General features: G+C 42.7%; 1 protein-coding gene and 1 long non-coding RNA gene across 2 annotated transcripts in view; both read right to left on the reverse strand.

Moving 5' to 3' along the window:
- Positions 1-2,523: 2,523 nt before the first annotated feature.
- Positions 2,524-20,077, reverse strand: part of LOC113121943 (NACHT, LRR and PYD domains-containing protein 12-like) — a 79,504-nt gene continuing 61,950 nt past the window's right edge. The window contains 4 exon segments of the mRNA XM_026292837.1: positions 2,524-3,390; positions 3,701-3,876; positions 4,327-4,500; positions 5,603-5,776. Of these exon segments, the coding sequence (XP_026148622.1) occupies positions 3,723-3,876; positions 4,327-4,500; positions 5,603-5,776 (502 nt within the window). The 3' untranslated portion in view covers positions 2,524-3,390; positions 3,701-3,722.
- LOC113121480 (uncharacterized) lies at positions 9,646-18,378 on the reverse strand. The gene is made up of 3 exons (XR_003294737.1): positions 18,353-18,378; positions 17,640-17,732; positions 9,646-9,685 (listed from the first exon to the last, which is right to left on the reverse strand). It is a non-coding gene; the product is annotated as an uncharacterized LOC113121480 (long non-coding RNA).

A 20,077-nucleotide genomic window follows, 5' to 3' on the forward strand; every position in this document is an offset into this window, starting at 1 on the left:
ATTATTGGCTCACTAATACCTGATAAACAGAACAGGACTGGGTATACATATGTGCTACACTTACCAACAGAAGCAGCATTTCAGTTTTATGCAGCTAAAACCTGGAATAGTCTTCCTGATGATGTTAGACAAGCCTCATCTCCGGCAATGTTTAAGTCCAAGCTAAAAACCTTTCTTTTTAGTGTGGCATATAACATATGACCTGACTAGACCTGACAGTGTTTTATCCAGACTGATTTATCTGCACTCAGTTTCCTCTAATATTAATTTTTATATTCTTTTTTTTTTTTTTAAACTTTTGTCACTACTTTTGTCCAGTTGGGGAAGGCAATCGGACTCACGGTCAGTACTCTAAGTTGATTAAGTTAGGAACCTTCGATCTAAAGCCAATTGGGTCAGGGACCCCGGGGTTAGGAACCCAGGTGCTTTAGTGTTATCCTTAGAATACGGGTCTAAACAGCTGTAGACTTAAATTATGGGTTAGGAACCTCCAGCTGTAGTCTACTCGATCCTAGACGTAAGAGTCCGGGACTCAGTATCGTCTCAATCTGTGTTGAGGTACTTTTAGTCCATCAGGGATGGGACAGACTGAAAGTAGGGGACCCACAAATATGGGTCAGCGTGGTCCGATAGTCGATATCATAAGGGGCAAATATGGTGACAAAGCGGTGACATGCCTTTATTTTTATTCTTGCTTATGTATTTTTAACCCGTCTTTTATTTCCGTAAAGCACTTTGAATTACTCTGTATGAATTGTGCTATATAAATAAACTTTCCTTGCCAGAATGGGTAAAGCTTTGCCTAAAGTTCTGTACACATATTTAATAAATTAAAAGATAGTGGAACAGTTTTAGATTAACACAGGCCTCATGGCAGCTGAAGTTTGGGCTAACTGAAACATACTGTGTGTGGGATCAACTAAAGTCAAAACTCTCAAGTATTTACAAAAGTCCTGATGATAATGAGCCGCAGCGGTGGAAAGTAACAAAGTACATTTACTCAACTTCTGCACTTAAGTCAGTGATTCTCAAACTGTGGGGGGGCGTGACGCCATGACAGGTGGGGCGCAGCGAACGGGAGTAAATTAGTCTAATTTTGTGTATATCCTAATTCATAATTTTCTTTACTGAAAAACACCATACACGCAAAATAAAACAACCACATACAAAGAAACGTGTCATTAAAAAACAAATAGAGGGAAACAAGAGGAACCATGGTGTGGGAAATAAATGTTTAACGTCGGCACTTAATTGTAGCGGAACAATAAGCAAATCTTCACGCAGCGACACAATGATTAGTGGGCATAACAATGGATAAAATTGTTACACGGACCCCTAAAAGAGCAGGCGACTCCACGCCAGCAGACAAAAACACGACAGACAGTAAGGTAAATCACGCTAAAAGCCGGCCAAAAAGAAAATACGATGAAGCCTACCTGAGTCTTGGATTCACAGTGAGGCTGGTGGGGGCAGAGGAGAGACCCATGTGTGTTGTGTGTCTTAAACCGTTGGCAGCAGACAGCATGAGACCCAATAAATTAAAAAGACACTTAGAAACAACGCACCCCAATCTCGTCAATACACCACTCAACTTCTTTAAAAGAAAATTGGCAGAATACCGTCAGCTGTAAAATCGAATGGTAAATGTTTTTTTTTTTTTTTTTGCACAGAAAGCAACCTGCCTAAGTAATTCCACAATTGCACATTCATTTTATTTATTTTGAACTCTCTATTATTTATATAGAAGTTATTTTGAATAAATTTGAACATTTTAAGTTTGAAATAAGTTCCATTGTCATTTTTTGGGGTGAAGTGGGGCTTGAAACTTTATGCTCGGCCTTAAGTGGGGAATGGCAGGAAAAGTTTGAGAACCACTGACTTAAGCAGAAAAAGTAACAGCTTCAAAACATAAACATTTGTAGTTTTCCTCAAGTAACATTTTAATGAAGGACTTTAACTTGTAGCAGAGTATTTCTACACTGTAAAATTATTACTTTTACTAAAGTGTCCTGAGTATTTTTCCACCACTGATGAGCAGCTAAACAGGCAGAATGAAGCTAACTGGCTAACGTACCTTAGCATTGGCTCGGTGTGTGTCAGCACCGTGTAGACTCACACTGTCCGTGTCCGTCCGAGGATTTAAAATATTTGGGTTCTGGTTCATTAAAAGTCGCCATGTATGTCCCGAGACCCAGCTGCTGGTGAAAGTGTCCAGGAGTTAGCGAGACTGTTGTCAATAAATTATCAGAGCTTCCACTGTTAAAGTCCTAGTGACTGGTCCCGCCCCCAGACTTCCTTTATCCTTGTTTCATTGTCTAAGGTAGGATTTGGATATTAAGAACACGTGACAACCGTTTGCGTGATACCAAGTTACTCCAAGAAACAACAGCGTAAAAAGGCATTACCCGAAGTCTATTTTACATGTGAATAATGAATTGCACTTCATGCACGGACCCCTTGTTCCATTTTTGACTCTTTGTTATTGTGTATTTTGTTTTGTTACATAGAGAAAGGAAATCAAACCAGTTGTTAAATTTCATTTATCCCCATTAGACCCATGAAGAAAAGAAATGGCTTGTATTTCAATATTAGTTTTTGTCGACCAGAAACAAAAAATAATATAATAATAATAATAAATAATAATAAAATAAAATGTGTAGAAAAATGAATAGCACTTCCATTAACTTCACAGCTGAACTAAGGCTGATGATAGCCAATGAGGACCCAGTAGCAGGACTAGCTGTGTTGTGGACTCTACTTCAAATGACTTTTCTTTCCCTGAAAGATGCGACAGAGTTTTTCCACAGTCATGTCTTCCTCCCTAAGACACACTCTTTGATTGTTTCCACTTTTTCTGTGTCATGTTGACATAAAAAGGGAAACACTCTGCTGACATTTCTAAGATGATAAAAAGCTGTTTGACTGGTTTTCTTTCTATGAGACCAAACTTCAATCAGTCTATAATAACACCCAGACTGGAGACCCGTTTTTACTGCTGGACTCAGATTTCTCGTTTTACTACTTACCATTTCTCTCTTTAGTTCAGGGCCCAGAAGGAAAATTTCACTTTGGTTTTTGTTTAACTTTAACTCATTGTTTAACTCAGAGCCCTGTCCCCTGTGGTCCTAAATCTAGTCCCCTCTAGTCCTAAACCCAGCCCCATCTCATCCATAATCTGGTCTGATCTAAATTTAGTTTCTAGCCCCTCCTAGTCAGCCTCAAAAGGGTCAAAGATTAAAATCATTATCTTTACATTACACTCATAATAACATGAACAGGATTTGTAGCAAGAATAGTTGTGGTGAGCAACTAAAGGTTAGTCCCAGATTTCTAGTCCAGACTCAGGTTCAGACTCAGGTCCAGCTTTATGAAGACCATCACCACTCCCAGCTGCAGAGAGAAGCAGAGAGCACAGAGGTCAAAAACCAGTGGTTACAGAAACTCACTTCATCAGCAACAGTCGTCTTCACATCAACTCAAACACATGATCATAACAAGCTTCTGGCTGAGCTGATTGGCTGACTGTTGTCTCTCTCTCTGTCTCTCTGTCCAATCCTGAAGCCTGTCCCTGTTCTCCTCTCACAGCTTCACTGAGAAGGTTGGAGCTTTACAGGAAATCCTGGATCTTTGATTTGATACTAACTGGGTTTAGTCCAATCCTGCTGAAAGCACCATGGACTGACTCCAGCCCTCTACTGACCTCAGAATCTGCAGGCTAAAGTCTACACATTCTGGAAAAGATCACGCAGCTGCTGCACATCTGGATACTGCAGGTTGTTCTGACTCAGGTCCAGGTGTCTCAGATGGGAGGGGTTGGACTTCAGAGCTGAGACCAGATAACCACAGCTGGTCTCTGACCAACTGCAGAACTCCAACCTGAATAAAGAAGCAAAGATATGACGTTAGAAACCAAAGTTCCTGCTTGAAAGTGTTGAATGTTTCAGAATGTGTTCAGAGCTGAAGAATGTTTAGAAAGTAGAAGTTTAGAAAGTGGAAACTCCAAACAGCTGAAGCCAACAGGATGCAGGTTCAAAGCAGTCCCATCCAAAAAGGGACAAAGAGCTGTCATTAATATGAATGCCAACATGCTGCTGCTTCAATAAAGATGGAGTGACTTCAGCTCTGAAACTCTGCCAGCTCCACCTGTGGCTCCATCTATACAAACTCATGTTGTGCAGCCACATTTCTCTGAGAGGGAAAACAGCCTTTCCCATGAAGATCCTCAGTGTGGACCAGTCTAATATCAGCCTCATGTCTGCAGTTTAGTGTCAGCACAACTTTCACATCACATTCATCTCAGCACACAACCTAAACATGGGGTCTGACCTCAGAGTCTCCAGTCTACAGTCTGGACTGTGCAGTCCACTACACAGCTGCTGCACTCCTGGATCCTGCAGGTTGTTGTCACCCAGGTCCAGGTGTCTCAAATGGGAGGGGTTGGAATTCAGAGCTGAGGCCAGATAACCACAGCTGGTCTTTGACAAACTGCAGCTCCTCAACCTGAATAAAGAAGCAAAGAAGGAGATCCAATGTGAAACTGATGTTGATGACAATGAGGATGGTGATAATGATGATGACAATTCTTCTTCCTGTCATTAGAATAATGAGATGAGATCAACTTGATTAATCCCTGAAGGGAAATGTAGAATGATAATAATGAGAAGAATAATATGAGAACAGTCAGAATAATAGTAATAATAGTCTGACTATATCATGATATTATTGTCAGCACATGGGAAGAGAAGCTGCTTTCCAGCCAACAGCAGAATCAGTCTAGTTGATGGCTCATACTGTCACTGTGCAGCTTTAAAGTTTCCTGCTTAAAGTTTGTTGACCCAGTTCCAAAGTGCAGCAAAACAATGCATTGAATTGTTCCTCCTTATTCTGTCTGAGCCAAGGAAGCTCCCCCAGGCTCTCCTGTCTCCTGTCTCTTCCCTCTCTGCATCTTCTTCTCTGGCTTTATTGGCTGCAGCCTCAGCACAGCACAGAGGTAAAGCAGCAGCAGCAGCAGCTCAGACACTAAACACAGCTCAACCACCTCTCTTTCACAAACTGGGTGGACAGTGTCAGGACCAAAAGCTGCTGGCTTCAGTTCAGGAACAAAAACTACTCAAAGGTTCTTCACACAGCATCAGGATTTGAGGCCTTGGCAATGACAACAGGCTGAGAACTGCTTTCTAATGGCCCAGTCCCAATGCACAGACCAGATCATGTCCTTGTGTTGGGACTGATCCCCACTGTGTCATTGGCCACTAAACACAAGCTTTGGAATCCCATTCATAGATTGTTGACAACTGACTGTGTCATATGTTTTCTCTGAGTTTCATCAAGTGAGAAAAATCAGATAGAAATGCAGAGAAAATCCAACATTATCGTCAGCATACTGATGCTTATTGTGTGGATTTTGGGACAAAGCAAGACCCAATGTCCACTACAGGGACGTGTTCTTCCAGTGAAATGAAGTGAAACTGAAGGAATCATTCTTAGTCTGCTGAGAATAGAAGAACAATGAAAACACAGAATGGAACAACCAACATTCACAGGAGCTTTAGTTGTGGATTCATCATCTAAGATCTACAATAGTAACAGTCAGTGAACTGACCTCAGAGTTTCCAGTCTACAGTGTGGACTCTGCAGTCCACCACACAGCTGCTGCACTACTGGATCCTGCAGGTTGTTGTAACTCAGGTCCATTTCTGTCAGATGGGAGGGGTTGGACTTCAGAGCTGAGGACACGACTTCACAGTGAGTCTCTGAGAGTCCACATTGAGAAAGTCTGAGGACACATATATTAGAAAAGCTGTTATTATGACAGAGACAATATATTGAGTTGAATCACTTGATGTCAAACAGGGACATGTCCTGTTGTGTCTTCACATCAGTGGTTCAGCTGATCTTCTCTCAGTGAGTTGGACATGAAATAAGAATTCTTCTCACTCTCTGTCACACTGCACACGCTTCATCTTTGTTCTGCTTTCATCTTGGACAGGAAGCAGAGAAAACTCAGTTCCTTTGGAACTTCCACAACAGGCCTGTCCCTGTTTATTCCAATGTTGGACATTTGTTCACATGTGGCAGAAAAACATCAGTGTGTGAAGTGAAACAGAAGAAAAATGTGTCCCATGGAAAAACCATTGGAAAGAAAAAGAAGAACTGTGTTCATTCACTGGACAGACAGAAAAAAACAACAGGAACATCTGCAGCTTTTGGAGTGACACCATTTGGAACAGCTCAAGAACATCTGGGACAAAATCCAGCTGCTGTCATTCTCACAATAATTCAATTCTACTTTTAGCAGATAAAGTGTGTTCACACATTTTACCAAGTGTATTTGTGCTTGCGTTGAAATGTAGTAATAAAGTACATTTTTGGTGAGTCTCCAAAGTACAAGATTAGTCAAAGAGTTACTGAGACAAAAAAAGCAGATTCAAAGTAAATGTTTGCAAAGTATATTGAAATGATCTCATTACTTCATTAGTCATTTAGCAGATTTCTTCAAAGTGCACTTTACTTTCAACAGATTTTGAAGTATATTTTGTGACATTTTCCAAAAGTCTGTTCATGGTTTGTGTTTTTACTTGAAATTGTGTCATTCTCTTCCAAATATAATGCTATGCCTCCATTTAACTTGAGCTCTATTTCAGTATACTTATTTAAAGTACACAATGTATGTGTTCCTGGCTGTGGTAAAGTGTACTCTTGGAAGTGGTCTCATTCCTGTGTACAAAGTTTCACTTCAAAATACTCTTTCATACTACATGTTTACTTCATGTATTTTGGATGTTTGGACAGAATTCTTCGGAGAACTATGCAGAATCCTGAATATCACTAAAATCCATTTTAGTCCCATAGTGGTGCAGCCAAATAATACTTTGACCTCACTAATAGAAAACACAAACTGTTGTTCCTGTTTATTGTTATTGTTGTTACCTTGAATGACTTGTTTTGTTCAAAAGCCCTTAAATGGCTGGATTTAATAGTGTTAGAGTTCAAATCCATATTTGTTGGACTGACGTGTTTTGGACTTTGTTTAGGAGTTCAGATTATTTTCAATCATTTTAGAACGTCTTCAAAGTGCACTGGGCTTTTCAAAGTAAGAGCATTTTAGAACATGCTAACAGGAAGTAGTACTTTTAGTCCAACATCATTTGATTGGAATCTAAGTAAAGTATCTACATTTCAGACTCAGTGTTTGGAGAATCCATTCAGAGGGCATTGTTGGTGTATTTATTAAACACACAATGATGCTTATATTGGACCTATATTTACTAGGAATATCAATCCAATATCATTGTGTCTTTTAATGCAATATGTTCAACTTGGTTTCAATTTAACACAATACCCAATAATACATGTAAAATATGTTTTTCATGTACTAAAGCAGATTTATAGTGCAGCTTCCAGCAACTTTCGTGGTTTCATTTTAACACGTATTTCAAAGTATTTAAAAAGTATACTCAATATACTTTTAGAAAATATACAAAAATTGTTTTTTTTTCACTTGCGCACATCTGGACTTACTCAGCCTCTCTGCAGTTCCTCACAGCTGGAATCAGTCTCCGTCGTCCCTGGAATGATGTGTTGTACTGGTTCAGGTCCAACTCATCCAGAACCTCCTCTGACATCTGCAGCATGTAAGCCAGAGCTGAGCACTGGATCTCAGAGAGTTCCTTCTCTGATCTGTTCCCTGACTTCAGGAACTCTTGGATCTCCTGATGGACTGAGTGGTCGTTCAGCTCCATCAGACAGTGGAAGATGTTGATGCTTCTGTCAGGAGAGATATCATCTCTGTTCATCTTCTTCAGGTTGTTGATGGCTCCCTGGATGGTTTCTGGACTGGTCTGTGTCTGACCCAGCAGGCCTCCTAAGACTCTCTCGTTGGACTCCAGACAGAGGCCATGAAGGAAGCAGACAAACAGGTCCAGGTGGCCACTTTCATTTTCCAGGGATTTCTCCATGGATCTCAACAGGAAGAGATCCAGACATGGGTAATAATCAATGTTAAGGACACTATCATTATCATCATCATCATCATTACTGTCGTCATCACTGTAATTATATGTTTCTCTCCACTTCCTTCTGTACTTTCCCCCCAGGAACTTCTCCAGTACCTGTGTCTTCCTGTTGGAGTAACAGTGGACCATGTAGACTGCAGCCAGAAACTCCTGAACACTCAGATGAACAAAGCAGTAGACTGATTTCTGGAAGATCACACTCTCTCTTTTGAAGATCTCTGTACAGATTCCTGAGTACACTGAGGCCCCTGGGACATCCAGACCACACTGCTCCAGGTCTTCTTGGTAGAACATGATGTTTCCTTCCTCCAGATGTTCAAACGCCAGCCTCCCCAGCTTCAGAAGAACTTCCCCGTCAGCCTCCATCAGCTGCCGTGGACTCATCTCATGTCCCTCATGGTACTTGTGCTTCTTCCTGTTTGTCTGAACCAGCAGGAAGTGTGAGTACAGGTCAGTCAGGGTCTCGGGCAGCTCTCCTCTCTGCTCTGTGGTCAACATGTGCTCCAGAACTGTAGCAGTGATCCAGCAGAAGACTGGGATTTGACACATGATGTGGAGGCTCCTGGATGCCTTGATGTGTGAGATGATTCTGCTGGACAGCTCTTCATCCCTGGATCTCCTCCTGAAGTACTCATCCTTCTGGGCATCAGTGAAGCCTCGGACTTCTGTCAGCCTGTCCACACACGTAGGAGGGATCCGATTGGCCGCTGTGGGTCGGGAAGTTACCCAGACCAGAGCCGAGGGAAGCAGATTCCCCTGGATGAGGTTTGTCAGCAGCTCGTTGACCGAGGCCTCCTGTGTGACATCAGACACCACCTTTCTGTTGTTGAAATCCAGTGAAAGTCTGCTTTCATCCAGGCTGTCAAAGATGAACAGAACTTTACAGACAACCAGCTGCTCTGCTGTGACCTTCTGTAATGTTGGATGGAAAACATGGAGCAGCCTGAGAAGACTGATCTGCTCATCTTTGATCAGGTTCAGCTCCCTGAACGAAAGCAGGACCAGCAGGCTGACATCATGGTTTTCTGAGCCCTCTGCCCAGTCCAGACTGAACTTCTGCACTGAGAAGGTTTTTCCAACACCAGCGACGCCGTTGGTCAGAACCACTCTGATGGGTCTCTGCTGGTCAGGCGAGGCTTTAAAGATCTCGTGGCACTTGATTGGAGTGTCACGGAGGGTCTCCATCTTGGAAGTGGTCTCCAGCTGCCTGACCTCATGTTGGGTATTAACCTCTTCACTCAGTCCCTCTGTGATGTAGAACTCAGTGTAGATCCTGTTGAGGAGGGTTCCACTTCCTGTTGGATCAGGTCCTTCAGTCACACAGTCACATCTCATCCTCAGACTGATCTTATGTTGATCTAAAACCTCCTGCATATCAGAGTCCACTGGAAGACAAGAAAAAAGGTCCAATCAAACAGACACAGAATCTCGACTGTGAAGGACCAACTCAAATGCAGAACAATCAGTGGGTCCTACTGGTTCTGGGTCTTTGTCCACACTGGGGACAGGGACAGTCTCCTGGTGAACCAGACTGGTCCCTGTATGAGGTGATGCACTGTCTGCAGAACCAGTGTCCACAGGTGGTAGAGACTGGATCCTTCAGGACGTCCTGACACAAAGTACAGCTGGACAGCCGCTGCTCCTCAGAGACCTGAGTCCTGGTCCTGTCCCTGTGGGCATGAAGCAAACTGGGATTAGTTGAGGTGGAGACATGTTGAGTGAGGAAACTTTCTTATTGTTTGACTGGACAGAAGCTGGAAACTCCCAGCTGTCTCCCAGCTGGCTTTAAATCAGTTTTCCTCCACAGCTGAACTGGCTGATAATGAAGTTTGGAATCTGATCAACATTCAACACTGAGTTTGTCAGTTTGCAAAGGTTTGCAGCTCAACATCAAGAAGATCCAGTGAGATGTTCATTGAGGGAAAGAAAGAAGAGAGAAGAAGAGAAATGTGGTGAGAAACAGAAAAAGTGATAAGACAGAAACATTTAAGAAGAAGAAGTAGTACTTTATTAATCCCCAAGGGGAAATTCAGTTGTTACAGCAGTTATTAAATTTGAGATGATTTAAATTATTTTGATTAATAGTAATTCATAAAGTAATTAATAAAGTAATTAACTAATTATTTATTTGGGGGAGGTTGTGTGTGTGTGTGTGTGTGTGTGTGTGTGTGCGTACATGCGCGTGTGCGTGTGTGTGTGTGGTCGTTATTGTTTATATTGTGGAATTATAGAGTCTTATGGCCATGGACACAAAAGACTTCCTGAATCTCTAAGTCTTGGCTTTAGGGGGAATTAGTCTGTGGCTGAATGAACTTCCCATTCACCACAGTTCCTCATGAAGTGGATGGGCAGGATTGTCCAGTATGGAGTTGATTTTGTCCACCATCCTCCTCTCTGCCACAGCCTCCAGACTGTCCAGTTCCAGTCCAACAACAGATTGTGCCTTCCTGATTAACTTATTTAGTCTGTTGGCCTCACCAGCCTTGATGCCACCTCCCCAACAAACAACTGCAAAGAACAGTGCACTCGCTACTACAGACTGATAGAACATCTTCAGTAGCTTGTTGCACACACCAAAAGAACAGAGTCTCCTGAGGAAGAACAGTCTGCTCTGTCCTTTCTTGAAGAGTGCATCTGTATTGTTTGACCAGTCCAGTTTGTTGTTAATGTGGACTCCAAGGTATTTGTAGGAGTCCACAATCTCTACTTCGTCTCCAAGGATGGAGACAGGGACTGGTGTCTTCCTGCTCCTCCTAAAGTCCACCACCAGTTCTCTGGTTTTAACAAACTTTTTTGGATGGAACAATATTGTCCTCACAGAAGTGGATGTAATCTGTGATGCAGTGAGAGATGCCTTCGATGTCCTCACCATGAGCATCCATGAAAAGGTTCCAGTTTGTAACCCTGAAGCACTCCTGCAGGGCCTCCTCAGCATCTTTTGACCAAACTTTCACATACCTCTTGGTAGCAGACTGCTGTCTTACTACAGGCTTGCATGTTGGTACTAAATATATGAAGTTGTGGTCTGATCCACCAAGTGGGGGTAGGGCTGAAGAGCTATATGCCTCCTTCACATTGGCATAAAGGAGATCAAGAATCTTATTTTCTCGTGTTGCACAGTCCACATACTGTTTGAAGTTGGTCAGAGTTCTCGAAATACTGACATGGTTAAAATCCCCATTAATTAGTATAAGGGCACTGGGGTGTTTTGTCTGGAAACCAGTGACAACTGTGTGGATGATGTCACATGCACTCTGTGCTGCAGCTGATGGAGGAATGTAAACAGTCACAACAATGGCGTGTGAAAACTCACAGGGCAGGTAGTATGGCCTCAGTCCAACCACCAACAGCTCAATGTCTGGAGTACAGATGCAGTCTTTCACTGTTACATGTCCAGGGTTGCACCATTTGGAGTTATCAAAAACTGCGAGACCACCTCTTCTTTTCTTGCCGCTCTGTTTGCCTCTGTCCAATCACACTAGTGAGAACCCAGGCAGTTCAAGTGAGTTGTCCGGTATATTTTTATTCAGCCAGGTCTCAGTGAGGCAAAGCAAGCTACACTCTGTACTCTCGCTGGCTGCTAGCTAAAGCTTTAAGTTCATCCACTTTGTTGCAGAGTGACCTCACATTCCTCATAATAATTTCTGGGAGAAATGGTTTAAATCTCCTACATTTTTCTCGATGCGTCACTCCTGCTCTGCAGCCCCTCCTACGCCTCCTCAAGTCTTGGGGGATTTCAGGTTTTATACCAAGAAGCAAACTTGTTCCCTTGAGAGCTAACGGTTGCTCTCTTGTATAGATGCCGTTGCCACAGAAACGTATATTTTCTGATGCAGTTTCCATAATATCCATATGTCTCTAAACCACTGCATTCCTGATGCAACAGCAGCACCAGGGGACTGCAAACATAACGCTGGGAACAACTAGGATGTTTTCAGTCACTACCACTGTAGACACAGGCTGAGCTCTATTTAGAACAGCCAGAGGCCTGAGCTGCTCCACATGTGGAAAGATGTGTTTCTCTTTCCTTAACTGCTTTAGTTTGACTTAGTCTCATTATTATGTGTGTGTGTATTGTCAATCAACTGAAGCATTAAAGTGACAAACTGCACAGCTTTAATGTCTGTGGAGATTCTTAGTCCAGGTAAAATTACCTAGAGGTTGATTCGTGACAACTGGACTTCTAGTTTTTAGGTCAAAAGTTTCCCTACTCATTCAAGTGGCTTCATCACTCAGAGAAATCTGGTATGGAACCTTCAGTTTATCCTTCAGGTTGGTTTCCGTCCACACCTAGTCCCATAGGCTCATTAGGTTAGACTATGTAAATCAGGTGAGAGTTGTTAGACCCTCACTTATAAGTTGTGTGGCTACCCTAAGTGGACTTTCAATGAGGTAGGATAAGGACCACATCAATTATTTTCCAGGGAGGGCACATTCTGCAGCCAGTTGGTGAATCAGGGGGGTCACATGAGTCCACTATTAGATCCTAATGACCCTCACCAGAGCTTGTCCAGAGCTCACTCCTTTGTTCACCTAATGAGCTTATTCAGACCAGTTGTGAAGTGAAACCAAATCAGGAGTGTGGGTGAGCCTATGGGACTAGGGGTGGAGTGAACCCAACCTGTGAGATAAATTGGAGGCACCAGTCCAGTTTCTCAGACTAATGAAGCCACTTGGATGAGTGGTGAAATGTTTCAACCTAAAAACTAGAAGTACAGTTGTCATGAATCAACCTCTAAAATCCTGCTCTAATTCAGTAGCATGTATGTGCCATGTTGATCCAATCCAGGACAGCAGCAATTATTGTATTGACATAGACTGTTGTATTATCAGGTACAGGTGACAACTGTCTAGTTTTCTTTAATGTTGGAAGAAATATGTGCTGTTCTCTAACAGGCCTTATCCAGGCATGTTCAGGTTCCTGTTGTGTAACCCTGGCTCTGAAACCAAAACGGGCCCAGACTGAGGTACCAGACTGATGCAGACTACTGTTTGGCTCTGACACTAATCTTACTGTTGTCTCTTGCAGGTTGAACCCTGTATCCCATCAGTCACTAATCAGTTCTCTGTCTCTGGAGCTCTGAGTCCACAAACTGCTGATCCTACTCCACAACTAGGAAGTTTCAAAGTTTCTAAAGGACTGAGCTTTTCTCTGGGACTGACAGCTGACAGAGATGCTGAGAGGAAGACGGAACAGAACTGAAGTCAGAACCACTCACTGGGATAAGCAGGATGCTGACAATCGGTTGGTAACCATATCGACAGCAGACAGAGAGGAGATGTAACTGATGCAGCCTGGCGTCATTTTATAACCAGACATTGCTAAGCTAACATTAGCTAACTTCCATTGATATTCTTCTTCTGAGCTGAGTGACGTTAGCCAAAGAAACTGATTGCTGACATTCCATAAAGATATACAGACTGAGACCACGTTAGGATCCAGGCCTGAACCTTTGGGGAAAATAATCTGGGACTTTGTGGAGAAACATAACAATATGTGATTTTTACTGTCAGTGACAGCAGGAAGACGAACCAACATCCTCACATGCACTAGAGGTGCTGAGGGTCACTGCTGTTAAATATCCTTTGTATGAAACTGGATTCCTGCTTTTCCTGGTCTCTCTAGAAGCAGTTGATCCAGGCTGGAGAGGCTGAGCTTGGACTTAAAACTGGTCAGTAAAGCAGGAAACACAGAACAGATAGATTCTCTTTTCTTCTGTCACTGATCAAACTCTGCAGATCTGATCACAGACTTTGAGGACTGGGATGAAACCAGAACCCAAAGCTCTCCAACATCAGCCTGATAAATAAACTCACACTAGTCTCCTTTGGACTGGTCTTACACAGAGTTTTCCCTAGCATTACCATGTGTGGACAATAAATGGAGGCTCTGACCCAAACCAGGAAAGGGTTCTGTTAATGCCTGACTTGGGCTTCGTACCTATGAAGTGGCCTGGTAAGGTCATAGGCCACCTGACAGCCTTAACAGGTACTTTGAAGGGGGTCAGCAGCCATGACCTCTCAGAGCTCCAAACAGGTGGTCAAACTGAAGCTGACTCTGACACAGGACTACAGGCAGACTATAGGAGGACTCTGGACTGGGGTTCTGCATTCACTATCTTAGAAACCTGTTATGAGGCTCCAGGTTCAGGACTGAAGGCTGGAGGATCTCCTGTGGAGCAGTCTAATGAGCATGCTAAGGAGCCAAACCACTACAGACCAGTAGCCTTGACCTCCCACCTCATGAAGACCATGGAGAGGCTCATCCTCAGCCACCTTCACTCTGTTGTCAGCACTGCAATGGACCCGCTGCAGTTTGCCTACAGGTCGAACATCGGGGTGGATGTTTTTTGACTTCTCTAGCACCTTCAACACCATCATCTGAGAGAGAAACTGGAAGGGGCAGGAGTGGACAGACGGCTGGCTGCATGGACAACTGACTACCTCACTAACAGGCCACAGTACATGAGGCTACGCAACTATACGTCTGAGGTGGTGGTTTCCAGCAAGGGGGCGCCTCAGGGGACGGTGCTCTCACCATGTGTTTTCACACTGTGCACCTCGGACTTCAGACCAGAGACTTCAGACCAGCAGTTGTCATCTCCAGAAGTTCTCCGATGACTCGGCCATTGTTGGCTGTGTGCCTGGGGAGGGACGACCTAGAGTACATCATGGACTTTGTGGACTGGTGTGAGCGCAACCACTTGTGCTTAAACACCAGTAAGACGAAGGAGATGATCGACTTCCGGAGGAGGACACCACATCACACTCCGGTGACCATCCAGGGCTCAGACATTGAGATAGTGGACAGTTTCAAGTACCTGGGTGTTCACCTAAACCATAAACTGGACTGGACTAATAACATCGATGCCCTGTACAAGAAAGGCCAAAGTTACCTCCACCTTCTGAGGAGACTGAGGTCCTTTGGAGTGCAGGCCTCTCTTAAGGACACTTTATGACTCTGTGGTAACCTCTGCTATCCAGTACGCCGTGGTCTGCTGGGGAGCAGCAGCACAGACTAGGAAAAACACTTAATAAGCTGGTCAGGAGGGCCGGTTCTGTCGTGGGCTGTCCACTGGACTCTGTGGAGGGGTCGTGTGAGAGGAGGATGTTGGCCAAGCTGACATGCATCATGGATGGATGTCCTCTCATCCACTGCATCAAACAGTGGAGGCGCTGAGCAGCTCCTTCAGTGGAAGACTGTTACACCCTCCGTGTAGGAAAGAGCGATACCGCACTTCTTTCATTCCCACCGCTGTTAGATTACACAACCAATTAATCTAATAAACTCAACTGTGCACATAGAGGTTTTTCTTAGCTTATCTTGTGTAGTTTATTTTATTTTAGACATAGTATATATATTTTAATATTCGGATTTGTAAATATTTTGTAAATTTATAAAAAGTTAAATCTCTGCACACACTTATTTTTCATTCTTTGCACCTTACTGTTGTCCTGTAGAATAAAGAATTATCTATGATCTTATGGTCACTCTTTACAGACTGACAGAAGTGTTGTTATTGTTGCTATTCTACTGTACAGTGTATATCAGCAGTCAAGGCTCAGAGGCACTTCAACATTTTAAAAAGTCATCTAATTTTGCAGTGGAAAGAATTTTTTATACAAAACACCATAAACATACTGGAATTTGATTGGAATTAAAGGTTTTATTTATTTTTGCTAATTAGCCAAATAAAAAGAGAATTTGGGGAATAAAAAAAAAAGCTTATGGATTTGATTTTATGTATGTGAGAAATGTAAATACAGATCCCACTGTTCTGAATGAATAAAAAAGTTTCTTACTCAGTTTATGAATGGTGGTTGTGTTCTTTATTCTATGATGGTTTTCCTGAAATTAAATTGATATTTTTCTTGCCTGGGTCAAAGCTAGAACTCCTACAATTTCATTCTTATTTCAGTAACACTGATACTCATCTGAAGCTCACTCGTTTGGTTGTCCGTTCACTCATCCAACCATTGTAGCAGCAGTCCAGCTGTGCATTCTGACTTCCTGTTATGGAGAGGATTAGCATTAGCTGGCTGCTAGCTCCCTGAGCTGCTAACGTTAGTGTCATTTGACCAGATGAGGTTTCAGGCAGCTTGGACCCGACTGGCACTGATCCACATACAGTCAATTTTGGAAAGGTAGCTCAGCACATGGTGTCATTAAAGGAACAAGTTGAACTTATGAACTAGTCATCTGGCAGCATCACTGTAACATGTGGCCAACAGGTGTTCTTATCACTCCTTCTACTGTGGTCACACTGTTGTCTGCCATGTTTTCTTTTGTGGTTCTGGCCGTCCCTCCATGGGACGATGTCCATCACCTCTATACTGCAGTGTCGGTCATCAGGGACTAACAGTGCACGCATGCTACTGTCTGACTGACAGATTTTAGCTCACAGAGTAGAGAAGAAGGCAATTTCAGAAGCACCGAACTCTGACTTTAGAAAGAAATAGCTGCCAGTCTGTAAGGATCCACCTAGGACACCTACTTCTACTCATTTTGAACCCCAGTTCAACAAAAGTCCACTTCAACTCAGTTTATAGTAGGAACAGGCTTTTACTGAGTCTGAGCGTCCAGGTTCAGGATGACGAGGCTTTAGAGCTTGTGTCACTCTTCCTGAAGCGGAATGATTCGAAACGCTGTGTCGGAGCTTGTAGCGAAACACCAGTGTCACGTGACTGATGACGTTCGAAGGCATCGCTGTTTCGCTTCGCGCTTCATTGCTTCAAAATGTTTCAAAGCTTTTCATTGGCTCATGGCGTTTCAATGCATTCTGAGCCAATGACAGCTTGACAGGTTTGACAGATTTGAGTGGTTTGGTGCCATACCAGCTATGTAAGATGCATCATTCTGCTTCAGGATTTGGAGAGTGAGAGTGAGAGTATTTTGGCAAGTTTCATGGCGAGTCCCACCAATAAGCAACGTTCTAAAGTTTGGGATCATTTTGACGTCAAGAGGTCTGAACTTTTATTGCTGTCATGGGATTGAAACAGTTCCAGTGCTTCAGTCGTGCCCTTTAGAGGTTGCTATGGCTTCAGTTGTCTACCAGATGTCTAACTTCATCTAAATCTGCTCACTATAATAATATGCTTGCATCTGGTGAAGGGAACAAAAAAGTCTTGTTTTCCACTATGAACAGATTTCTGAAACCATCTGACACACTTTCACCCCACCTATATTGCACTGCTCAGTATGATACTTTATGTCCTTCTTAAATGCCAAATTCATAAACAGCTAGCCTATTCATCAAATAACCCACGCAGCTCGCCTCACAGTCTATCTGCTGACCAAATTTGAATTTCAGAATTCATTAATAAATCTAAATCTTCCATGTCAGCTCGATCCTCTACCTACCCAGCTGGTTAAAGCCTATACGCTCTCACTCTCCTCTCTCATAACTCGAATTATTCACTCCTCTCTATCTTCCAGCATGGTTTCTTCATCCCTCAAAACAGCTGCAATTGGGGAAACAAGTGCAGACACAGACCAAAACAGTGCTCCAGGGTCTGACAAAGATGATTATGAAGAAATAAGAAATATTTCTCTTCTTCACAATATTATGATGCCTAACAATTAGCAGGCCTGTAGGTCTGACTGGAACATGACATTTTTCCTACCTCCTTATCAAAAGCCTTTAGATCCTAAAGTACCAGGTCTGTAGGATCCTGACTGACTTTGCACCCCTGGCACAGAGTTTAGAGGGAAAGTTTCTGAGAGACAGAGACAGAAAATCAAATTGAGGACAAGTCTGTTCATGTCAGTCACACCCAGACACACCAAACTACACACACACACACACACACAGAGTCTGGACAAACCAGTGTGTTCAGGTCAGTCCCAGCCAAACACACATTAACCAACAGCCACAGACACACACAGATGTGAGGGCACATACTTGTTGACTGTCATTTCAAATTGCTGTATGACTTGGCAATGAGGCAGTCATGTCGTTTGGAATATTTTACTGTAGGTGTGCTGGACCTTTAAGGCTGATTTTGGGGCCCACCAACCAGAACCTGACCCCCCAAGAAGGTGTGACATAATATTTTTTGATTATTACATAAAAACAACAACAATAACAGTTTTTTGTCAGAGTTCTCACTTCTACAAAATGACTGAAAAGAAACAAAACAGATTGAACCTTTAAATCCAGATCCAGCTGTGTCAGTTACTGACATCACAAGACACTGACAGACCAGTGACCACCCTCACCCCTTTAAACCCAGATCCAGATGTGTCAGAGTTTACTGACATCACTTTCTATCAGGCTGAGAAATCACATGACTCTGATAAAGTCTGACAGTAAACATAAAACTGGATCAGTACTCACAGGTCTCCAGGTCTCCTCTGTCCTCTTCCAATGTTTTCTGATCAAACAGCTGCAGTCTCTGTGCTTTGATTGTTTACTCACTGTGGCCCCGCCCCTTTCCATTTACTGGAAATCACCTATGTGATTCAGGAGGCGTGAACAGGTGAGAAGAGTATGGGGGAGACACACACACACACACACACTGATGCAGCTTTTTCTTTGCATTTCCCACCATACAGAGAACATGTTGAACAAAAACCACAGTTATGTTTCATATTTGACTGGTTAGAAAAGGCTCTAGTGTCCAAATATAATTGGCCACATGTAGAAAGTCTCTGGAATCAATCAAGCCAAGCTTTGCGTAAATGAATGCACTTTAAACATGGTCAAAGACTGACAACACAGTTGTTTTCTTTCTAACTGATAAAAAGAGCACAGCAGAAACAATCACCATCTGTCACAGGCCAATGTTGCATGTAATGACATAAGCACAGGTTCTCATATATGTGACAGACAGAGTTGGGACTAGAGATCACACTCTACACTGCTTTGTTTGGCTAAAATGAGGTTTATTCTCCAAAGTTCAGCTTCACAATATATCACATAGAAAGTGTCTATTTATTGAATGTCATTCAAATGTGTTGATCTGTGTGTATGAGGAGCCCAGAGTCCATAGAGCTGCTGCTGGAAACTGTCTAATCATCGGGGCTGGATTAACCAGGGGCCTGAGAGCTCAGGGGCCCCTGGGCCTGTGTCTCTGTATGAAGGGACATCAGACTAGTTTGAAAGTCACAGAGCTCAGGTCAAAACCACCAAAGATGCAAAACAACAAGAAACAGATGAACAATGACACAAAAAGACACAAAATAAGTTCAGAGAGAAGAAAAATGACATAAAACCACAACGTTGTGTCTCCATCTAGTGGCTGAAACTAAATACAGCACTTGGTCAGGTATTTGAGATATTTGTACTTGAGTACTTTCTCACTCACTCCTACTTTCTACAGAACTACATTACAGAGACAAAGCTTGTACTTTTTACTGCACAATATTTCTCTAGATACTTTAGTTGTTTTTCTGTTTAATGACTACTTTGACTACTTCAGGTGGATTTTCTGGTGTATACTCATGCCCAGGTCCAGACTCAGGTCCACATCCAGCTTTATAAACAGGGTTCCCACACCTTGGTTAACTTCAAATTCAATGACCTTTCAAGGACTTTCCAGGTTCAATCCCCTGAAATTCAAGGACTTAATATGGGGACACATTTCAAGTGAGAACAAGGCTAAATCGTGTTACGATAAGATCCACTGTTAGTTTTCATGTGTCAAACTCAACTATGGAAAAAAGCATTTGTTGCATTTCTTTTTGGCCATATGACAGAGGGCTGATATTCTATTGGTCATATTTCTGTTTTGCATTAAACTGAAGAATATTCAGTAGATCCTATATTGGTTCTAAAAATGATTGGATAGGAACTTTTCCATGGATATTATTGAAAAGAGCTTAGGGTCTGTTGGAACTGGAATGTCCTCCCTCAGTTCCTCAGTTCGTTTGATTGATAAAACGGAGGACATAAATATGGTCTCAAATTAGCCGTTTATTAAAACACACTGAATAAAGCAGTTGCAGAGCTCTGGGTCAGACTGTCCCTAACACCAACATTGTTCTCTGTTGGTTCACGAAGACTGACTGCCTATCTTTCCCTGACCCAGTGATAATATTACAGAGTGAAATGTGCAATCTT

This window comes from Mastacembelus armatus, chromosome 20 (assembly GCF_900324485.2).
Source record: "Mastacembelus armatus chromosome 20, fMasArm1.2, whole genome shotgun sequence".
Classification (NCBI taxonomy): Eukaryota; Metazoa; Chordata; class Actinopteri; order Synbranchiformes; family Mastacembelidae; genus Mastacembelus; species Mastacembelus armatus.